Source organism: Rhinolophus sinicus, chromosome 14 (assembly GCF_057876585.1).
Source record: "Rhinolophus sinicus isolate RSI-liver-muscle chromosome 14, RSI-T2T, whole genome shotgun sequence".
NCBI classification, from domain to species: Eukaryota; Metazoa; Chordata; class Mammalia; order Chiroptera; family Rhinolophidae; genus Rhinolophus; species Rhinolophus sinicus.
Window position 1 is genome coordinate 15638527 of NC_142514.1, and position 22154 is coordinate 15660680.

General features: G+C 37.3%; 1 protein-coding gene across 2 annotated transcripts in view; it reads left to right on the forward strand.

Annotated features, from left to right (window-relative positions):
* KDM1A (lysine demethylase 1A) overlaps window positions 1-22154 on the forward strand; it is a 53317-nt gene continuing 31163 nt past the window's right edge. The window contains exons 1-3 of one of the 2 annotated variants that reach the window (XM_088790472.1): window positions 1-509; window positions 8051-8216; window positions 18621-18680. In XM_088790472.1, the coding sequence (XP_088646598.1) occupies window positions 165-509; window positions 8051-8216; window positions 18621-18680 (571 nt within the window). In that variant the 5' untranslated portion in view covers window positions 1-164. The remainder of the gene's footprint in view (window positions 510-8050; window positions 8217-18620; window positions 18681-22154) is intronic. The other variant, XM_088790473.1, reaches the window with a different exon arrangement.

Here is a 22154-nt window from a genome sequence, read left to right on the forward strand (position 1 = left end):
GGCCTTTTTGTCCAGACGCGGCTGGAGGGCGCTCAGCGCGTGCGTACGCGACGGCGGTTGGCAGCGCGCGGACTGCGTGAAGTGAAGCGAAGCGAGGTGGCGGTGAACCCACCGACCCACAGACGGAGCGGTCCCTACGGCCGTCAGCAGCCCGGCGGTCCGAAATGTTGTCTGGGAAAAAGGCGGCGGCTGCGGCGGCCGCGGCGGCAGCGGCCGGGTCGGAGACCGCCACTGGGTCAGCGGCCGGCGCTGAGAACGGCTCAGAGGTGGCCGCGCCGCCAGCGGGCCTGTCGGGCCCTGCGGAGGCTGGGTCGGGGGCGGCCGGGGAGCGCACTCCCCGCAAGAAGGAGCCTCCACGGGCCTCGCCCCCCGGGGGCCTGGCCGAGCCGCCGGGGTCCGCCGGGCCTCAAACCGGGCCTGCTGTAGTGCCTGGTTCTGCGACCCCCATGGAAACGGGAATCGCAGAGACTCCGGAGGGGCGACGGACCAGCCGGCGCAAGCGGGCAAAGGTAAGCCTGACCCCCCTCCCGCAAACCACAAACCCAGTCTGGCTTCCCCGAGGGTGTCCACCCCCTCAACCTCCCACCCCCGGTCTTGAGCTTTGAGCCCCACGCCCACCCAGACCTCCCTACTGCCGGATGGGTGGGGTGAGGGGGAAAGGTCTTTGCCGGTGTTGAATGCGGTCTTTGTGCTGGTACCAGGCCATCCTGGGAAAGGGGGAATTGATGGGAGGGCTGTTTTACTCATTGCGTCTTGTACACCTTTTCATTTTCTTGACGGGAAAAAATGGCTCCCTGACGTGGAATTATGGTTGGCGTTGTTGGAGACACACATCACTCGTTTGTCCCCAGATGTGTCTGGGAGTCGCTCAGCGATATTTATGGAGTTTCACCTGGAAGCACATTGGGGCTGTAGGGTGATGCTGAAGAAATCGCCTTAGCCTTAGAGACCGAAAAGAAAGGAACATTTTTTTTTTTCGAGCCCTTGCTGTGTGCTAGGAGTTTTTCTTTTCCTTTTATGTTCTCAGTGGCTTTTGACGTAGATTTTTACAGATGAAGTTGATTAAAAAGGCAAATATCAATTAGGGTGCAACTATATGGGAAGAAAAAGATTTGTCACCAAGCAAATATATACAGACAATAACTGCTTCACATCTCTGGGTGCCAGATGCTGTGTTTAGAGCGTAGTCAACATTATGTTTTTGCTCAACACCAAAGGGCAGGTGTAGTTCGCTGCATTTTAAGAATGGTGTAAACTGAGGCACACAGTTTAAGCCACTTGCCCAAAGTCACACAGCTAAGTAAGTGGTGGAACTGGAGTGTATGTCGTGATAAGCTATCGTGAGCCTCTGAAACAAAGGACCACATGGGACACCTAGTGTGTAGGGTACCGTGGCTGTACTAGAGCACAGACTTTTACACTTGGGCCTTTTCTGGAGGTTTTATGATCCAGTTGAAAAACTGGGAATATATGTACATATAACTCGTAAGTAAATATTTAAAGTCATGTGATTTGTATAATTTACACATATAACAAGTTTTCTCCCTGTGTATAATTTTTAAGTGAGTATACTGAGTCTGTGTATGAGGAGCATCTTTTTGTGCGTGTGTGTGTGTGTGTGTGTTGTGTGTCTGTGTCTTAAACAACAGTATTGTCTCAGTTCTGGAGGCTAGAGGTCCGACATCAAGGTGTCAGCAGGGTTAGTTCTTTCTTAGGGCTGTGAGGAAGGATCTGTTCCATGCCTTTCCTCCTAATAGCTTCAGTATGAGGCGCTTCTTGAGATGAGTATTACCCAGACTGAGAGCTCTCAGATTCAACTGTCCACTTGAGAGATCTCTCTCCAAAAATACCCTGTACTAAGTAAAAGATGGAAAGGCTTTTTGGGGCTTTTACCAAAGCATGGGTTAGAAAAGCACAGAGGTTGGTAACTCCCAATTCAGAAATGAAATAAGAGGGCAGAAGCCTAATGGGGTTTTAATTTTACTATTTTAATAGAAAGTGTGGCCAGAAACCATGTTAAAAGATTTTTTTTAAAAAACGGGGTCTTTTTTGAGATAATTCACATATAAAATTTACCATTTTTTTAAGTGTACAATTCAGTGGTTTTTATCATATTCCAAGTTGTGCAATCAGCACCACAATTTTAGGATGTTTTCATCTCCCCCAACAGACACATGTACCATTGGCAGTTACTCCCCATTCCCCCCTTCCCCAGCCCCTGCAACCACTAATCTACTTTCTGTCTCTATGGGTTGGATTTGCCTATTCTGGACATTTTATATAAATCATATAATATGTGGCCTTTGTGTCGGGCTTTAGCATGTTTTCAAGGCTCATCCAGATTGTAGTACTTCCATTCAGTTCTTGATAACTCTGTGGCGAATAATATTGTATAGATACACCATATTTTGTTCATCCGTTCATCATTTGATGGACATTGGGTTGTTTCCACTTTTTTACTATTAAAAATAAAACTGTTACATGTACAGTGTTTTGTGTGAACATACGTTTTCAGTTCTCTTGAGTACATACCTAGGTATAGAATTGCTGGGTCATATGGTATCTCTGTGTTTCAACGTTTTGAGGAACTGCCAGTTTTCCACAGCAGCCACACTATTTTACATTCCTACCAGTAGTGTATGAGGGTTCCAATTTCTCCATCCTTGTTGACACTGTCTATCTTTTAGTTATAGCCATCCTTGTGGATGTGAAGTGGTATCTCATTATGGTTTTGATTTGTAGTATTACCCCAATGACTAACGATGTTGAGCATCTTTTCTTGTGCTTATTGGCCGTTTGTATATCTTTGGTGAAATGTCTATTCAAATCCTTGGCTCATTTTTAAATTGGGTTGTCTTTTTATGTGTGGTGATTACAAAAGTTTTTAATTTCGGTGTTCAATTTATCTTTTGTCCCTTTTGCTTATGGTATTATATCTAACAAATCATGGCCTAATCCAACATCATGAAGATTTACTCCTGCATTTTCTTCTAGTAGTTTTATAGTTTTAGCTCTTGCATTGAGGTCTATGATCATTTTGGAATTAATTTTTTTATATGATGTGAGGTACAGGTTCAAGTTCATTCTTTTGCATGGGGATATCGACTTGCCCCAGCACAATTTCTTGAAGACCATTCTCTCCCCCTTTGAGTGGTTGTCCATAAATGTAGGTTTATTTCTGAATTCTGAATTCTATCCCATCGATCTGGACATATTTTCGTTCTTATGTCATCTCCACAATGTTCTGATTACTGTAGCTTTGCGATAAGTTTTAAAATCAGGAAGTGCAAATTCTCCAATTTTGTTCTTTTTTAAGACTGTTTTGGCTGTTCTGTGTCCCTTGCATTTCCATATGAATTTTAGTATCAGTTTATGAATTTCTACAAATAAGGCAGCTGAAATTCTGATTGTGATTGCTTCGAATCTCTAGAATGATTTGGGACATGCTGTAAGATTTCTTTATTATTTTCCTGTGTTTATTTTAATTCCTGTTATACTGTTTTCCCATTGTAATTAACTCTGAAACTCTAAAAAGAAAAATGGGTTATGTGTTTATTTTGAGGAGTGACTAGGAAGTAAGGAACTGGGGACACTGACATACTAATAGCCAGTCTTGGGAGCCAGAGGACACAGATCTTGATGAATAGAGTATGCATAGGAGTAAAAAGCAATCTGAGTCCAGTGTAGATAGGCACTTGCTTCAGGATTTCTGAGGTGTATCCAAGATATATATCTATATTTTTTGGCTTGGGCGCTTATTCAATTTTGAGGGCCCTTTTTAAAAAAATTATATATTTATGTATTAAAAGTAGGTTCGAGGTATTGGAAGGGGTCCATGCAGTGAGGGTCCCTAAAGCTTGTTTCATCAGTATCAGAATAAATTCACCTCTGAGAATGTATGCATTAACATTATGGCAAAATATATAAGGTTTGAAATTGATAAATTGGGTTGGGGTTTTAGGAACACCACATAGTTTCAGGAATGGTGGCCTTCAGCTGGGCCTGGAAAATGAGCAGAATTTAGAAAAGTATTCTGGGAAAGGATAGGCTTAGTGGAGTTAAATCTTCCTATGATTCATTTTCTCCAGGAAAATAAACCCTACCTTGTAAGTTATTAGGTTTAATTACAATGTAAACAAAATAGTTATTGCAGTGTCTGGCATATAGTAAGTAGGTGCCCACTAATAAAGTACTACCAGTGGAGAAAAGGATGTGAAAAATGCTTGGAATATAGTACAAAGTGGTTTGAAAAGCAACAGGGAGTTCAGAGTGGACAACTGAACACTGGGAACAATGGACAAATGAATTTAATTGTAAAAGGGTTTTCTAGGATCAAGATAAATTGGAGGTATCAGTAGTGTTCAGGTTGTAGAGAGTCAAACACTAGATGTGGCTATTGAGCACGTACCATGTGACTAGTAAGACTGAGGAAACTCAATTTGTAATTTTAGTTTAAACTTAAATAGCCTCAATAATAAATACTCACTAGCCATATGTAGCTGGTTCTACCTTATTGGAAGCACAGGTGCTGAATATTTCCATTATTGTAGAAAATTCCATCAGACAGTACGCACTAGACTAGGAAGTGCAGCTCATAGTGCTATGAGAATTCAGACAAAGGTCAAGTGTATTTGTAAGTCAGGAATTGTTAGGGAATAATTTGCAGAGGTGGTGGGCCTTGCATTTTAGCCATCGGATTAACAGAAAAGGGTGGGAGTAGCTTTTAAGGAGTTTAGGGATGGGCAAAATAACATTGAGAAGTTTTTGACTAGAGTTGTTAGAAAATGACTAGAGATAAATTTGATTAGTTAGAGCTGGAGAATTTATATGTTGGTTTGAAAAGGTTGACGTTCATATATTAAACTATCTGAAAATATCACGTATTTGGAAAATTAATCTGGCAGTTGGACCCTAAGTGAATTAAAAGGAAGAAAGATTAAAACAACCCAACAAAAAGGCTGGAGCTTTAAGGAGATTGGGAAGTGAGTAAAGCATTGTAGCAAGTGTGTGGAAAAGAAGGGAGGGACTCCAGAGGTAAATTTGAGGGTTGCCTGTCCATGTAAAGGTAAGAATGATTACCCTGCTGACTCGTATCCTCCAATGGGGACATCTTCGTGTCCTTGGTTTTATGAACATAGTTTGTAGAACCTCTGAAGTCTTTGTGAAGATTTTATTTAGGGTTGAGATAGTTCTAGTCTTTTATGGTCAACGTATCTATTCCTTTTCTCAGGGAATAGTTATTTTTTTCGAGTTTATATGATTCTTTCAGATGGTTTTAAAACTTTTTATTAAGTGGAGAAACCTTTTTTACAAAATAAAATTTTATGCAAAATCCCCAAATATAATACTACTTGCTTGTTTTACGTTAAAAAGTAAATTTATAACATTTATTTTAGCTGTCAGAGAAAATGAGGCTGTTTTGATAGAGCCAGATTTGGGAAGGGAGGTTAAGCATTGTAGTTGCAATCTTTTTCAGCCTTAGAATCTAATTTGATTTCTGCGTTTTCTTTGTGAAGTATGGTGAAGATCCAGACTGATTGATAAGTAGTAGTACAAAAGGTTGTTTTTGTTTGTTCAGCTTTCTTTGCCATCTCAGGACTCGCTCAGTTGAATAGAGATGGCAGAAGAAATTTCATCGTTAAGTCTCCCCCAAATTGATTTACCCAAACAGTGTAAATTTATGTGTTGGTGGTCTCTAAAGGGTCATAGTTTGGATAATACATGAGTGTGTACTTACTTGTTTTAAAGATACATTTAAAAATTAATAAATGAAATCCCGAAGACTACTAGGGTTCTGTGGGACACAATGTTTTGTTGTTTTTCAGTACTACCTGTAGATATTCTTGCTCCTACCTCTAGGTATTTTTCTAATCTTTTTTTCCCTAAAAACCAAGAACTCTCTAGACCAGCCTTTTCCAAGTGTATTCCTTGTTAATAGTTATTACTTAAAACATTGGATTAAACTATGTTAGATTGTTTTTGCTGCAAAATTTCTCAGTATCTTTCATGTGCATTATTACTCTGGGGGCCTATAAAAATGGCAGTGTTTCCCAAACTTGATCTTGGATTCCATTTTCCTTCAAAGGGCATAGTGTGTTATGGAACCTCTTTTGGGAAACATTGAACTACTACAGTAGAAAGAATCTTATATTGTTGTTTGTGTTTGTCTCAGAATTTCCACATTGCCCAGTTCCAGAGTAGATACTTGTTAAATGATTATTGATTGACTGGATAGGATTGATGAGCATGGGATTACAGGGCTGAATCTTTGGGGTGGACGGGGTCAGGCACTGTTGAGGGATAAAAGAGAGCTGAAACTGCATGCCATACGCATATATTACATTTGCTGGCCCCTCTCCCTCTTTGAAACTTATTTCCCTCTTTGCTGCTCTTTTACCCATTGTCCTGAGATCTATTCCTACTGTTTACATTTGTCAAATAGGATAAAGTTTACATTTTTGGAGGTTTTATTGTAAAGCCTGTCTATAAGATGGTCACCTGAACAGGATCTTTTGTTTGCAACTAGAGTTTCAGCTTATTAAGGGTAGGGACACTCATTCATAATCGTTTTCTCCGTTTTGCCATGTACTCAGTGTACAGTATTTGATAAATGAGTACAGTTATTCATGTGTTAAGTAAGATTCTTAGCGCATGGGTCAGAGCTATTCAATTTATCCTTAGTTTTTGTTTCCATTTTCTAATCCAATCCCTGTTGTCCTTAAAACTCTTACCTCCCCTAGCCATTCACTCCGCTGCCTCCCAAATCCTGTGGTCATGTCATTTAAAAAGAAAAAAAGATAAATATAAAAGCAGCCAGCCATCTGGAGTCATTTTCAAAGATATTTCAAAAGTTAAAATAGATTACATTCACTATAATTCACAGGACTATTCATTTCAGAAATCTAATAAGTTAGGTATATTGTATATGTGAAAACCATGTTGTCTTTGCTCTGTCTCCACATCTAAATTTTTTGTTTCATTCACTTTATCTTTTCATTAAATCTGAAATAGAGAGCTGTTGTTTCTATGGCTTCCTGGAATCTCTATTAGAGTAGGACTCACGATGAGTTTGACAGCGTTCCAAGGTTGATGACTATTTTGTAATACCATATTACACATTTCGGCAAACAGGTCTTTAATAATCTTCCCTTTTCTAAGTTGCTTTACCCCCCAGTGAAACATTCACTAAGACTGCTTCCTCTTTCTATTTATTACCTGGTTCTCTCCTGTAACCGTAATGTGAATTAAGATCTGTAATCTCCATTTCCACATCGCTTCTTAATTTGTTGTAATAGGATTCTTTGCTCGAATCATTCAACTCTCTTAGGTCATCAGTTATTTTTTTTAATGTGTCTTTTCATAGTTTCGATTTCACTGTTGCCATTTGCAACTTTTATTCTTATCTTCCCTCCTCCCTGCTACCCCTAATTTGGTTCCTGGCATTCTTTTGCTGTTTTCCCATGAAATAGTAGTTAGACGTACACGCTTGGCATTAGACAGACTTGTTATTCTAGTTAGCTATATTTTTGCCTAACTGGGGGTTATTTTGTTTGTTGAAACTTCTAGTATGTGTACATGAATATATTATACATAGACACACACATTTTTTTTTTTTTTTCAATTTCGGAGTTTTAGAGAGCCTCAGAGTCATTCATCTAAATGTCAGTGCTTTGATGTAAAAGTTGCATGTTGGGCTAAATCTGAACTGACACAAGATTGTTTCAGGAGAGATTTTGTTTTTAATAGCTACCCATTACCAAGCTAGCTTGTTCCATGTTATTTGCTTATTTCCCTTAACATTTGCTGTACAAATATATGGTGATGGAAGGAGAACTGACTCTGGGTGGTGAACACACAGTGGGATTAGTAGATGATATAATATAGAATTGTACACCTGAAATCTATGTAACTTTACTAACAATTGTCACCCCAATAAACTTTAATTAAAAAAAAAATTTGCTGTTAAAAAGCAGTCCACATGGTTCCAAATTGAGTCCCTGATTTTAGACGTTCACTGTATTTAGCTTTCCCTGGTATAATCTCCATATAGGTAGAGTACAGAGAGATGGATGAAAGCTTGGCCAACCTCTCAGAAGATGAGTATTATTCGGAAGAAGAGAGAAATGCTAAAGCAGAGAAGGAAAAGAAACTTCCCCCACCACCCCCGCAAGCCCCACCTGAGGAAGAAAATGAAAGTGAGCCTGAAGAACCATCTGGTAAGTTGTAGTAGCCAACCAGTTTTGTTTTATCTTGGAAATAAGAATAAATGGATTGATTCCTATTCTGTAACGTTATTTATGTCTTTATCTTTGTTTTATACTCTGGTATTGGCCATGTGTATCTTTATATATGCATGTACATATGTGTTGATATGCTTTGTGTAGATCTGTACATATATAGGAAGGAGGAAAGTAAAGAAAGGGGTGGAAGGATAGTGGCAGTATAAGGCAGTTGGAAAGTTGGAGAAAATAAACAATTAGAGAAAACATACAGAAAGCCTAATCCAAAGAGCCAAAACCCTCAGTGATAACTCTGGTTCAGAATTTAGAGATAGAACGGTTCAGAAATTCTTCTGGCTAAATTATACATTTACCAGATGGTTAGATAAAACCTTCATGGTGTGGACCAGTTTTGAGAAGGGTCTTTTCCTGGTGACAAATTTAAAAATATATCCTGATGTCAAAAAGAAAAGGCCTAAGTAACTATTACTGTTTGTGTCATTGAACCCTGCAATGAAAGGAATGATATAAGAAAAGGCTGTGAATAGATGCTAAGCTCACAATCTTTCTTGTGGCATGGAAAGATTGTTGGAGTTTATAGTATTGGTTTCAGAGCTTCACATATCTTTAAAGAGTTCTCACTAATGTCCCGTTAGCCTGAGTCCTACTGAGGGTACCCAGACCAATGAGAGACATCCGTGTCTGTTTTAGACCAAACACAAGTAGAATCTTAATTCATTTTTCATATCTTCTGCCCTTAATGGCATTTCATTAACTCTTCTTGACTTTGAATTTTCACTAAGTTCACCTTAAAATACTTTTTATATTTCCAGTAGTTCTAGGCCCATTCACCTCAACAATTCTTTTAGTCCTACACCTTTTAAAAACAAAATGCTTATTTCAGACCCCATCCGCTATTTCTTGTATGACTTTCGTAGGAACCCAGACTAAGGCATATTTTGTTTGAGAAGTTTTTTATCTGTTGTTCCTCTCTCTCTCTCTCTCTCCCCCCCCCTCTCCCCCTCTCCCCCCCTCCCCCCCACCCCTGTCTTTTAGGTTTTTCTTGTGTTATATAAATCACCAGAAGTTATTTAAGAAAAAAGGATTCATACCAATGTATTATTTGAGAGGATTACAAACCAGGTGTTAATTTACATTTAGATTTAGAATATACAAATAGATTGCGGCTAAAATTCTCAAAGATAAAAATTTATATTAATAATTTACAGTAATTATAATAAACTAATAAAAAGAACATAGTTTGAGAACATTTAGAAAAAAATAATTATATTCTGGGTTCATCTTAGGAATTAGGGGTTTTCTTAGAATGATTTTCCTAAAACTTTCTTAAAATGACTTCTTGGACAACTCTTCATTGAGAGTAGGATTTTACCTTTCGGACTAATATCCCTTAGGCATTTGTAGCCTTCTCTGTACTTCAACCCCTCCTCTCTTTTTGTTGATGTTTTTCCTCTCCTCTTTCTAGATTTACATTTTAGCTCTCTTCCCTTTACTCTCTACTTTCTTCTGTATTCTTCTTGACTCTTGCCTTCTTTTTTTCTACCTTTGCTGTAGACTTGCTAATGAGATCCATCAAGGGGCTACTGATCTCTTAGTGCTGGGTGCTAGGTGTTATTCAGTAGGTGACCTGATTTCTCAGATGCTGCCTCACCCTCTTTGTGTGGTTGTCAGTGTTTTCAGTAAATAACTGATTTGTCATTGGTACCCAGTTGTTACATACTTTTTTTGTCCTCTGAAAATTTTAAACCAAGTCTTGGTGTTGGTGTTTTCTTTTTGTGAAAACATTTATTTATTTATTAATTCTCTTTTCCCATAAATGTTTGGGACTGTTCCCACAAAAAGTAAATAGCTTAACAAAGGGCTTTAGGATTTAATGAACTGTCTTTATACTGTTATGTTCTAGCTAATTTTAATCCAGTGCTTTAGTTTAATTATCTTAATATTTTGGGGGGAAGGTAAAAATTTGTTTCTTAAGTTAAGGATATCATCAGTGCTCAGAGATGTGTTGATAACAGCTAAAACTTACTATATGTGGTTATGAAAATAAAGTTGTTTTTCCTTTAAAACAACTGAAAATTAAAAAAAAAAATTTCGGGGTGATTTAGGGAGGTGTGTTCCTCAGAAAAGTAGTGACAGTTTACTGATTTACATAATTTAGAAATAGACTGGGCCCTGATAGTGAATCATGAGATATTATCAGGTGAGTTCAAGCATTTAGAAACTGTCCAGGGTTTCCAAATCTCTTATCTTACAGAACCAGTTCTTTCACTTGAGTTTTCATTCAAAAATTGAATGGAAATATTGCCATATGAATATCTTAAAATCTTGAGAGAAGATGTGAGTCTGGTTCTTTATCAAATCTTTTCTTCTCAGTTATTTTTGGTAAGAGCTAGAAATTAACTTAGCCTCTTAAACTGTGTAAGTAAGGTTTGAATATATTTCATTTTTACCAACTTTTAAATCTGTACAGAAAATTTTGCTTTGCTTTCCACAATGTTAAGAAGAATAAAATATTTTGTCAATTATGAAAGCTCAAGATATTCTGAAGTCATTGGGTCAAACCATTTGACTGGAGAAAATTCCTCTAGGAGAGTTCTGAGAGGAGGCCAGAGAGGAAGGCTGGAGCCTTGGTTGTTACCAGGCTAAGGAATATGGACTCAATGTCCTTTAAGCACTGGGAGGATGGGGACGTCGGGGGGGGGGGGAGCACTGAGGTTTTTTTGAGTGAAGGGTGTTGTACCAAATTACATGTTTTGGAAAAATCAATCTGATGTGCTCTGTAAGGGTGAACTAAAGGAGTAAAGAGAGCTGGAATTGCAGAGATGTCTTAGGCTATTTTGTAATCAAGTTTAGTGGATTTTGGTCAATGGAAAAATGTTCTCAATATCCAAGTTGAATGTTTATGGAAACAAGAAGTTTGGAGTTTTTTGTTTGTTTGGATTTATTTAATTGGGAAGAAGTTCTCTGTTCTGGCTTAAACACTGTTTTTAGATTTGTCAATTTTTGATAACTTAGTGTGGCTTATATATAGTTCTGTGGTAGTCCCATGAGTGAAAATGTGTTTTTCTATTAAGTATTGTTGCTTATATTTAAAATCTACTTAATTTGTTTTCTGAAACATTTTCATGTATTTTTATATTTTCTATACACTGAATGTTTTTAATAAATGATGGTTTTTGGTTTTCTAGTAATTTTCTATCAAGGTATGTTTTTTTATTTTCTTATTTTTTAGTTCATGGCAATTGAACCTAAACAGGCTCTTTGGCATTGAATGTTTGGTTATTAGTAGTATCAGAGAATAGTGGAGCGTCTATAAAATAGAGTAAAATTTCGGTTGGACTACTGGTTTAGAATAATTGCCCTTTTGTTAAAGTAGCCGTCTATTCGAGAAATCCTTTTTTTTTTTTTCCCTTGGCTCAGTTGTTATGCTATGTACCTTAGATTATTCCTCAGTGAGGATTTACTGATTAACTGATTTGCTACCACTTAGGTTTTTTATTTCCATACAAAAATATGATTTTTTTTTTCTCCACTGCCTTTCAGCAGTTGAAAATTTCCCGAAAAACCTCACTTGCAGCTCCTAGATTTCAATTTTGTGTTGGATAACTGTTTAGGTACTCTGGTTTGGAAAGATACATTTCATTTTGTGTCAGAAGTAACTTAGTTGTATATAGCTTAAGACTTTTATAGAAACTTAACTCTAAATGAAATGAAATTTGAAATGGGCTATTGAGGTGCTTTTCTCCAGACTTCTTCAAGTTAATAGATTTCTCAATAGAGACATCAGAAGTATGTTTAAAAATTTTTTTTTAAAAATGTATGTGTACCATTTTTCCAGACTCAGTGATGTGTTAATCCTCTATAATGAAACACAAAGGCTGCATTGAACCATTGGTTAACTCTTCAAATTGATTTTGTAAGATATAGTTATTAGATATTGTTAGCTGATGGGTGAGTTCTGTATTATAATCTATTTTATTGAATGACTGGGAAGAATCACTTTATCTCCTTGTTTATGTTCTTAAAGGAATTCTTACAAGTATATAAACAAAGGAAAGTACGTGCTCTCCTCTCTGTTGTGCATGTTAATATTGGATGTGTGTGTTTGAAAGGGATATAACTTAGTAAACAAATTATAAAAATCATTGATGTGAGAGATTGGTGTGACAAAAATAACTGATTTTAATTTTGGGGCCCTGGTCATACAATAGTCATACTGAAAGTTGAAAGTATGTTTAAAAATCACAATAAAAGGAGATGCAACCTGAATTAGTAAAAATACTAAATTGTAGAAAGTACAAAGTATATGTGTATATGTGAAAGATTTTAGCTTAAAACTCAATAAAATTTGATTACAAATATGGTTATAATGAAAATAGCCACATGACAAAAGATCGATGACCAAAAAAATGATGAATTGCTTATTCAGTATAGCAAAAATCTAAAAGGCAGAATCTTTTGGATTATCTTCTAGAGCTTGGTATGATAGAATTTGACTAGAGGAGGCTTAAAGATGGCTTTCCTTACTTTAAAAGAAAAAATCAGTGATCCTAATATTTGTATAGTGGTCCTTATATTTTCATAGTTCTTTGTTAATCAGGTGCCCTGATTTCCCCTGTGAGGCAATCATACTGGTTGCAACAGTATGAAACCCAGTTTGGCAGCATGGCTACTTAAATGGTCAGAGTTCAGGTGAATAGTTTTTTTGTGTGTGTGGTTTTGTGTGTTTTTTTTTATCATGCTGTAACTATTTCTCAAGTGGCTTATCCCAGGCTTTTTATCTCAGATTTTTCTCTTCATACCTACAATTGCGGTCGTCAGAGAGCAGGAATAGCTTTCAGGTCTGGGGAGAATTGACAGATTAGCTCCACAGTAAAGATTATAAAATTCTATTACATCCCCATAGCCAGGAGGATACCCTCTTTTGTAGATTTACTAGAAGTTGTAGGAAATTCATTCCTGCCAGTGTTGTTTATGTTGCCATTTTGGCCTGCTAGTGTCACATAAGTGCCTGAAATCATTTGCGTTCTTGTTGGAAAAGGTGTGATGCGTACATTTAGAAAACAAACCTAGGATTAATTTTCTTGCCTGTGCGTGCGTGCGTGCGTGCGTGCATGCATATGTGTGTGTGGCATCATTTCAGTGTTCTGAATTTCAACTGTGCTCCAGAATAACTTACTGGAGGGCTGAGAAAAAATGTCACAGGCTGGTAACGTAATCTAGATCAATTTAAGAATTTTTTTTATTTTGAGAGAGAACTAAAAGTAGACTGAGATGTATATCACTCTACAATACACGGTCCCCACTCGCAAATAATTTATAGCCTCATATGAGACACAAAGGTATACATAAATGCGAAAAAGAAGGCAAAATACTTTTAAATATCACATTTCAATGTAAAAATTTAGAGGCAGAAAGGGTGGGAGGAGAGTAAGTCTTCCCAAATCCTTCTTGGCTTACTGGAAGAGTTAAAAAAAAGAAGTCGGGGGCCGGCCCAGTGGCTCAGGCGGTTAGAGCTCCATGCTCCTAACTCCGAAGGCTGCCGGTTCGATTCCCACATGGGCCAGTGGGCTCTCAACCACAAGGTTGCCAGTTCAATTCCTCGAGTCCCACAAGGGATGGTGGGCAGCGCCCCCTGCAACTAAGATTGAACATGGCACCTTGAGCTGAGCTGCCGCTGAGCTCCTTGGATGGCTCAGTTGGTTGGAGTGCATCCTCTCAACCATAAGGTTGCCGGTTCGACTCCCGCAAGGGATGGTGAACTGCGCCCCCTGCCACTAGCAACTGGCAACTAGACCTGGAGCTGAGCTGCGCCCTCCACAACTAAGATTGAAAGGACAACAACTTGACTTGGGGGAAAAAAAGGCCTGGAAGTACACACTGTTCCCCAATAAAGTCCTGTTCCCCTTCCCCAATAAAATCTTTAAAAAAAAAAAAAAAAAAAAAGAAGAAGTAGGGGAATTGATAGTGTGGAGGGGAACATTTGAAAAAAAATAAGAGCCATTTTCTACACAAAATAAGATTCCCTCAAATGTGGTAGGTCCTCATTTACTTCATTCTATACACATTAATTGTAAAACTCCAGTGCTTTGTTCCAGGCACAGTGCTGGATTCGGAGGGTTCAAAGCTGAAGAATTCAGTCCAGTCTAGGGTTACAGATTATAATTGACTACAGTGAAGAAGAAACAATACAATAAAAATGTATTCAAAGTCTGGTGGCGAACTCAGAAGTTGTTTTTAAATGTTATCCCCAAAGTTGGATTTTGGAAGTTTTACATTAAACATGAAGGGATGAAGCTGGGCTTTTATGAAGCACTTTGAGATACTTGATTTTTAACTATTTACTGCTTTTGGCTGATAAGAACCATTGAATCAGATGCTATCAGTTTATGTTTGGTTTTTGAGAGATTGAGCTACGTTTCTTAATCATTTCATTTCATTGATTATTTTGTTTTATTTTTATTAAGGCAAAGTAATAATTTGTTTAGTTGAGCAACTTTGTTTCTATAATTTCCTTGAATTTGTTTTGCTACCTTTATTTGGTCTGATCATGGTATAATAGAGGAACAGGGTACTTTGTAAGGATTTTCTCTTCTGCAAAATGGGGCTTGATATGAGGATCAAATAAGAAAATACGAACTCCACCTTGGTGTACAAACATCTTGTATTTAAACACAGAGCTGAACCAGGAATAGGTTGGATTGATATTTTATTCAAAAAAGAATCAGGTTAGGTTTGGACTAGTCAACATACCTTGTCACCTTTGGAAACGGGAGCGTGGGCCCATTTCAACACTCTTTAAGCTTTTATATGTTAAATCATAGAAAGAAAGGCAAATCTTGGTACATTCTAGTACTTTCTCTCCTCAGAGAACAACATAATCGAAATCCACGTATCAGCTCTTGAAATATATCAGATGTTAACATTTTGCCATATTTTCTGATCACAGAGGTTTTAAACATTTGAAGATAGGGTTGTGTTTTTGTTTTTATTGTTTTTTGCATCTTCTGATATTTGAAGATAGATGAGTACATATGATTAATTAACACTTAAGGAATTGTATCTTCTTCATAGCAGTCTAGACTCAAGTCATGTTTAAGATGAAAGGAGCCTCTGATTCTAGTCTTGGAACATGTAGATGGCCAGCATTCTGAGAAACTTACTTCTGAGAAACTGACCAGGAAAAGGGGATTCTCTGTCTTTGGGAAACTTATTCATGGTTATCAGTTATGGAAAGTTGCAATGGTTCTTTTAATAGCAGGTCCAGAATAAAGTTCAATATAGGCCTTTTTAAAAACAGGTGAATAACTAGAAAAGTAAGCCTTGTTAACTAACTACTCAAACACCTTAGGCTTGGTAGTTGAGCAGCCTCCAGAGCATCTGAATTGTAGATTTTCTTTGGAACGTTTTGAAAAGTTAACTACATACGAAGACTTTTCAACAAAATAAGGAAAGAAAACCCCTGCTATGGGATGTGAAGGGAAATAGCATGTTGAAAAAGTCAATTCTTTCCATTGGTTTGGAAAAGCCTTGCTTTCCTCCCTTTCCTGTAGGGCTTACTTTCTCTGGTGTAGGATACCTGCCATCGAGCGCTTCTGCCCCAGTGTTAAGTCCTGGGGGCAAATCAGCGGTGCTCCTGCTCCAGTGGTACAGTGGGACAATTCCAGGCAGGCTCCTCCTTCAAGTAGCACCATTTTCCTGCTTTCTAGACCTTAAGAAGGCTATCGCTTTTAGTTCAGTATTTTGAATGATAACTGTAATCCTAGGATTGCTACTCCCATTAGACCCCGTAGATTTCATTTTGGATAATTTTGTTGGAGGGTATTGAGCAGTGTTAGCTGTGTTAAAATGCTTCTGATGGGCTTCAACGGAATCCCTAAGGGTTTTCCTTCATGCTAGTTTAGTCAGCCTTTGTCAGCCCAAAATTTACTTTTTTTTGCATATCTTCGAACTGCTGTAGATCATTAATTCTTCTGCCAGGAATCATAGTTTAAAAATTCGCAGGTAAGAGATGCACCAGGAGTAGTACACTTGGAGGTGTTTTTAAAGCAGCCTCTCACTATGGAGAGGAGAGCACGCAATGGTGATGGTCACCGGTAACTCACTACTTTTCTCAAAAAAAAAAAATTTAAACTTATTCACCATTTGTCTAGGTTGACCAATTCCTCTGTGAAACTGTGGCTTTCCTTATGGATTAATCATTCATTTACAATTGCTTTAAACTCTCTGAGCCAGTTATTACCTCCATACTATTTTAAAGTCGTTTAGCCCCATCCTTACTTGAGTTCTAGTCTGTAATTTCCAGCCATCTTTAGAGTATTTCTATTTAATTTTACTAACCTATCTCCCAAATTTCCCATTTTGTCCATTCCATCCCCTGAACTTAAAAACCTTGGAATCATCTTGAAAGTCCTTTATCCCTTTTATTAAGTCTGGTAAAGTCATGTATCTTCCTGTGCACAGCCTTTTTGATTTGTTATGCCTGATCCATTTTCACTGTCACCTTTTTATTCTGGTGGATTTTATTTGACATCTAAATTATTTTAGTAGCCTTTTGATTGGATCTTTTATCTAGGTCACCTTTTCCCTCTAATCTATCCTGGTACAAAGTGACCAGATTCGTTTAACTAAAATATCACCTTTTTGCTGCTCTCCTGCCAAACATCAGACAGGTCTCCATCATTATTATTAAGATCAAGTTTAGGTTTGGGCCCATTGTGTCTCTACTGCTCCATCTCCCACTGCTCCTGGAGACCATCTCTGTCACTAAGCAGGGAACTATGTGCTTCTCTGCACAGACCATGTCGTGTGCTTTTTCTCTTTGCTTTTGTAAATGTTCTGGATCATGCTGGTGATTTCACTGCCTCCTAAGTCTATCCAAACATCTTTAACTTTGAAAGATTTTTATGAATAAATCCAGAAGTTTAAGAATGAACATTTTTTTTGTTTAAACTTGAAAAATAAAATTTTAAATGCAGAGCCTGCATTTTCAAGATAAGTTTGCAGATTGGATTAAGTAATTGGAGTCATCTCTTCATAATTATATGTCCTTTTCCAAAGGTTGTAAACAAATCATATGCTTTGTGCCTTGTTTGAGAAGCATAACCTTCCAGAACCTAAAGGGCCCTTCAGACAAGAACATAGTGAGATAATTTGAGAATGAGATTCTATTCTATCTTCAAAGCAGAGCATATACCTTCTAGGAACACATTCTCATATTGATAAAAATCATTTCTATCTAAACACGTTCACATACTTAAAGATGAAGATGTCATTTTAAGTCTTGAAGACCCGGGACCATTCTTACAGTAGGATGCTACATTAGTTTCACTTTGCTGCTCCCTTTCAACTCAAACGGTAGAATAATCAATCTGCTTTCTGGTTGAGATTCTTTTCAGATAAACTGTTTAAATGACGCTTGTCAATTGTTTTTAGATCATTGGTGTGTGTGTGTTGGGGTGGGGGGAGTGTTTCCTTATCTTTCAAAGATCACAGCGTAGTTTTCCATAGTGTACCAGGTGGCTAGGTAAGAGGATCATAGCATCTGTCTTGGTGATTGATTTTGGAAAAGCCTGGAAGATGATAAATCCTGACTTTCTCAGATTGAATTTTCAAGCTGTGATACTTTTCTTGAAGTTACTTCTACATATTAATCAATGAGGAAATTATGTTAGCAGGTTTATTTTGTAGCTTGAGGTAGAAGTGCCACCAAGATCTTGCCTGCACAAACCCCCCCGCCCCAAGTGTGTGTCTATCTACGGTAGTTGGCATATGACTGCCGGTCATCTTATAGTGTGTGTGAAAGTTTTACTAAGGAAGCGCTGGCATATTCAGATCTAGCACTGTCTAGTATATATAGTAAATAAAACTTTTAGAACTGAACTGTAATATAGTCCCTGCTTTGAGGTCAATGGGAGAATTTTTCATTAAAATTGTAAGTTTTCTGCTTGTTGTCTTACATACTTTTTAGATAGGTAAGATAGAGAGATACTGAGCAGATGTTGAATTGTTGAAACACTAGATCCTAGAGCCCATGTCACACCTGTTCTCTATCTAGCAACAAGTGATAAAAGACATTTGGAATTCCAACCGTGACTATTAAATGAGACTGACAGCAAAGATTTAACAGTTAGAATTACTATGTACTTTGTTTTGCTGCCTTTCGACAAGAATCAGCATGTAAAATTGAAACATCCTGACCAGAATTTTGAAGACTATGATGTGAGTCCCTGGGCCTTGATTCCAGAAGAAGGAGCTCTCTGAATATGTGTTCACTAGTTGGTGGTGAATTCGTGAGTCGCCAACTGTTAGGCCTTTATGTCCAGATATTATCTCAATTTATGGAGTAAGGTCCCTGAGTTCTCCTCTTTCCTTCCACAGGGCAAGCAGGAGGACTTCAAGACGACAGTTCTGGAGGGTATGGAGACGGCCAAGCATCAGGTGAGGGTGGCATTAGATGCTTGCCACTTAGTAGCAAGAGCCGCCAAGTCAGGGAGTGATGCTTGCAAGTGTTGTTGGCTGTGGTATCCACATTTATTCCCAAGCTCAGGGAAAATTCAACCCACAGGACAGAGTAGCATTAGGAGACAGTGTAGCCAAAACAAAGGCAAGCAAAACCTTTTGAAGTCCTCAGGCCGATCTCAGCCCTCCGCTCTTCAATTTTAAGGAGATGGCGGGTACTTTTCTCCCCAGCAGCCTTTATAGTATCAGTAAACATGATATAAGACATAGACTTAGGAATCATGGGACCTTCAAAACAAGTATAACTGTATACATGGAGAGGAGAATCTGTAGGCTGAAAGTCTTCAAAAAAGAAAAAAAATAGGACGGAAAGGCATTCTAGGACTAGTCAGGAATTATGCAGGCAAGTGACTCTTTAGAAATGGTTGTTACATGGTGTTGAGTAAATTTTTTTCAGTTAATATTACATAGTCAATCATTTTGCAGTTTAAACATTTTCTTTCTCACACAAAAATTGATCTTTTTTTAAAAAGTCTGCTCAAAATGCTCTTTTCAGACCAACTGAGATTTTTTACTTCTAGGAAAAAGTAAAGGGCTAAGTGATTTTTAGGGGCCCATTTGGAACAGTTAAAGTTTGTTCCAGGAATCCAAAGTATAATAGTATGTCTGGATTTCTTCTTTGCCTCTTAAAGAATGTTTTTGTGTGTTCCAATGTCAAGGCTGGTTTTATCTTTTGATCACATTGGGATAGGTGTTCGTTTTTGGAGTTTGTCATTTTTCAACTGTTAAGTCTGCTTTAAAATTATTTGTCTATTGCAGTTTGCATGCAGCAGGTCCAGGGAGTATTTGTGTTTTACTCTCTTGGAGCAAAGGTAGCTCAATGTTAATACATACGTTAGTATTTCGGGGATCCAGAGTGTTAGAAGTAGACTTCTTTAAATGCTATCCCAAGGATTGGCAGTTGATGACCAGTAAGTATGTGGTTATCTTAGAGGAGTTAAAATCCTCATTCAGCATCTATGGCAGATAAACCTTCACGAATGCTTTTCATCAAAGGATGCACAATTGGATCTTTATGGAATTGTTGAAGATCAGGGATACCGATACCCTTTAGAGCTCTAATCTTGAAGATTATGTTGAATTTTCTTGTTGCTTTTTGTTTTGTTTTTATGTGAATAGATTTACTCTTTTGCTTAACTAAATAACACATTGTATTGCTGAAATTACATGCAGACTTTCATATAAAACTGTGGTGCTACTGACTTAGTATTAGAACATGAGTTTTGTTTCCAGGAATGGTGCTGCCTATTCTGAACTCTTCAAGATCTCTTTTCAGATCTTTGTCATGTTCAGAAGCATGCATTTGTGAGATGATCCATCAGCATTAGAAACATGTGCTTATCAGCGATCAACATTCTTCTCTTAATAAAGACAAATGACCCTCATGAGCATCTTCGGGCCAGGATCATATCTTGACTTTTTAAAACTCACTTCAAGTTGGTGTATACATTCTAAATCTTATGCTAGAAGGGAACTTGAGGTCATCTTGTCTAGCTTCCTAGACAAACAGGTGGTATTGTTATCACCCCTGTTTTATGGATTAGGACCTGAAACAAATTTAAATGACTTGTTCAGGGATATACCAGCAGTTGGGGGAGTGAGAACCCAGAGGTCTTGTTTTTTTCAGCAGACTGTTCATTACCCCCTCCATCATGGCATCATTTAAAGTGTGTTTACCCTAAAAATAAAACCTCTAAAGCATAAGAAATCATGGGATTCTCCTCTTTTTTTTTCGTTTCTCTCCTCTCCCCCTATTCTTTATTCTTTTTATTTTTAAACTATTATAGGACTGGATATGGTGCATCCATAGTTTACTAATTTTAAGTAGTCTTTCATATGTAGATCCCATCAAGCTTTTGTTTTCACTCTTCAGCTAGAAATCTAGTTATAGTTAATTTACCAACTTTATGGGCAAAAAAAAGGCAAGTAACTCTCATGGACGCCTTCTTTTCTTCTCTTACGTTTCTGTTACCTTACTCTTCTCACGATACTGCCTTTATTATATCAGAATCAGGGGAGAAATGATTTCATGTATCCTCGTCTCCCCTTTCTGCCTCTCTATTTGATCTATCCTGGAAGGTCTAAATTATTCCCTTAAATAATTTAACTATTTTTACTATGTTTCAGAGAAAGTGTTGAGCTAGTCAGACCATTAGAAAGGACAGTTGTGCTTGAGCATCGCTGCATTTTGACAGGTGATGCTAGACTTTCCTGGTGTGAAGTGGTGAGAAAGAGGAATTGAACCAAGGGCAAGATTGGTATGTAGACAGACTTGGGGCTTAAAAACAATTTAGATAGCATCTTTGAAATATTCTAAATGTCTAGAACACCAGATTCTGTTAAGTGTACACAAACACCAAAGTATAAAAGTATGTTCCAGAGCCAAGTGTAAATTGCTTCTGAATTATCGGTACTACTGATACTTCCTTTTAATAAGGATATTTTTAAAGTCAACTGTATTCTCTAAGGTTTTTCCCTCTAAAGGATACACTTATGAGTTAGTGGTCTATTAGTTCATTTTGGAAATATCCTATAGAAAGCATGTTTTGATTGAGCTTCTAAACAGTTTAGGTTCCAAATTAATTTTTGTTTCTTTGAAAAAAGGTTAGATTTTTATCTTTCAGGCTTTTCACCTTGATTTTGATAGTGGCCTTCCTTCCTTGAAATAATAGTCTTCATCCCTGAAAACCAAAGGAAGAAAATAATGAACTGAGAGTTTTTAGAGACCATTTTTTATTTTTAAAAATGGATCAAGTATAAGAACGACTAGGTAATTTTAGATGTTATGTAGAAGATCAAAATGGAAAATACTATTCAGGATACACTAATGTCACCAACTTTTGGCTTCTTTAAATTCCTTTTGTTGAACTTTTGATGTTTGATTTAGAGGTACTTTAAAACTGCCACATGACTTATATAAATAAAAATTTTAAATTGTTACATATAAGATTCCCAAAGTTAGCCAGCTATATTAGTGATTTTTGATAAGAACACATGGAATGAGGAACCAAATGTAATATAAAATTTAGTGTTTTTCCTACGTGGTATTCTTGTCATTGACAATAATATTTTGCAGTACAATTGATGTTCAGTGACCACCTATTAAACATATAGAAGGTAACATAGTTAAGAAAAAAAAACAACCCCTATTTTTGAGAAGGAGAAGTAGAATTTACAGAGTTTATTGATTTTCATGCTAATAGTATACACTCATGAACTACACCAAGAAGTAACCTGTTGAGATATTTGGTCCAAACACTCAGGATTATTAAATAATAATAATAATTATTATTATTATTATTATTATGTAGATAATGCTCCTTATAATATGACATGTTTTTGGTCTTGGTTTTGTTTTTTGTTTGGTTAGTTTGTTTTGATTTTTGGTGGTAG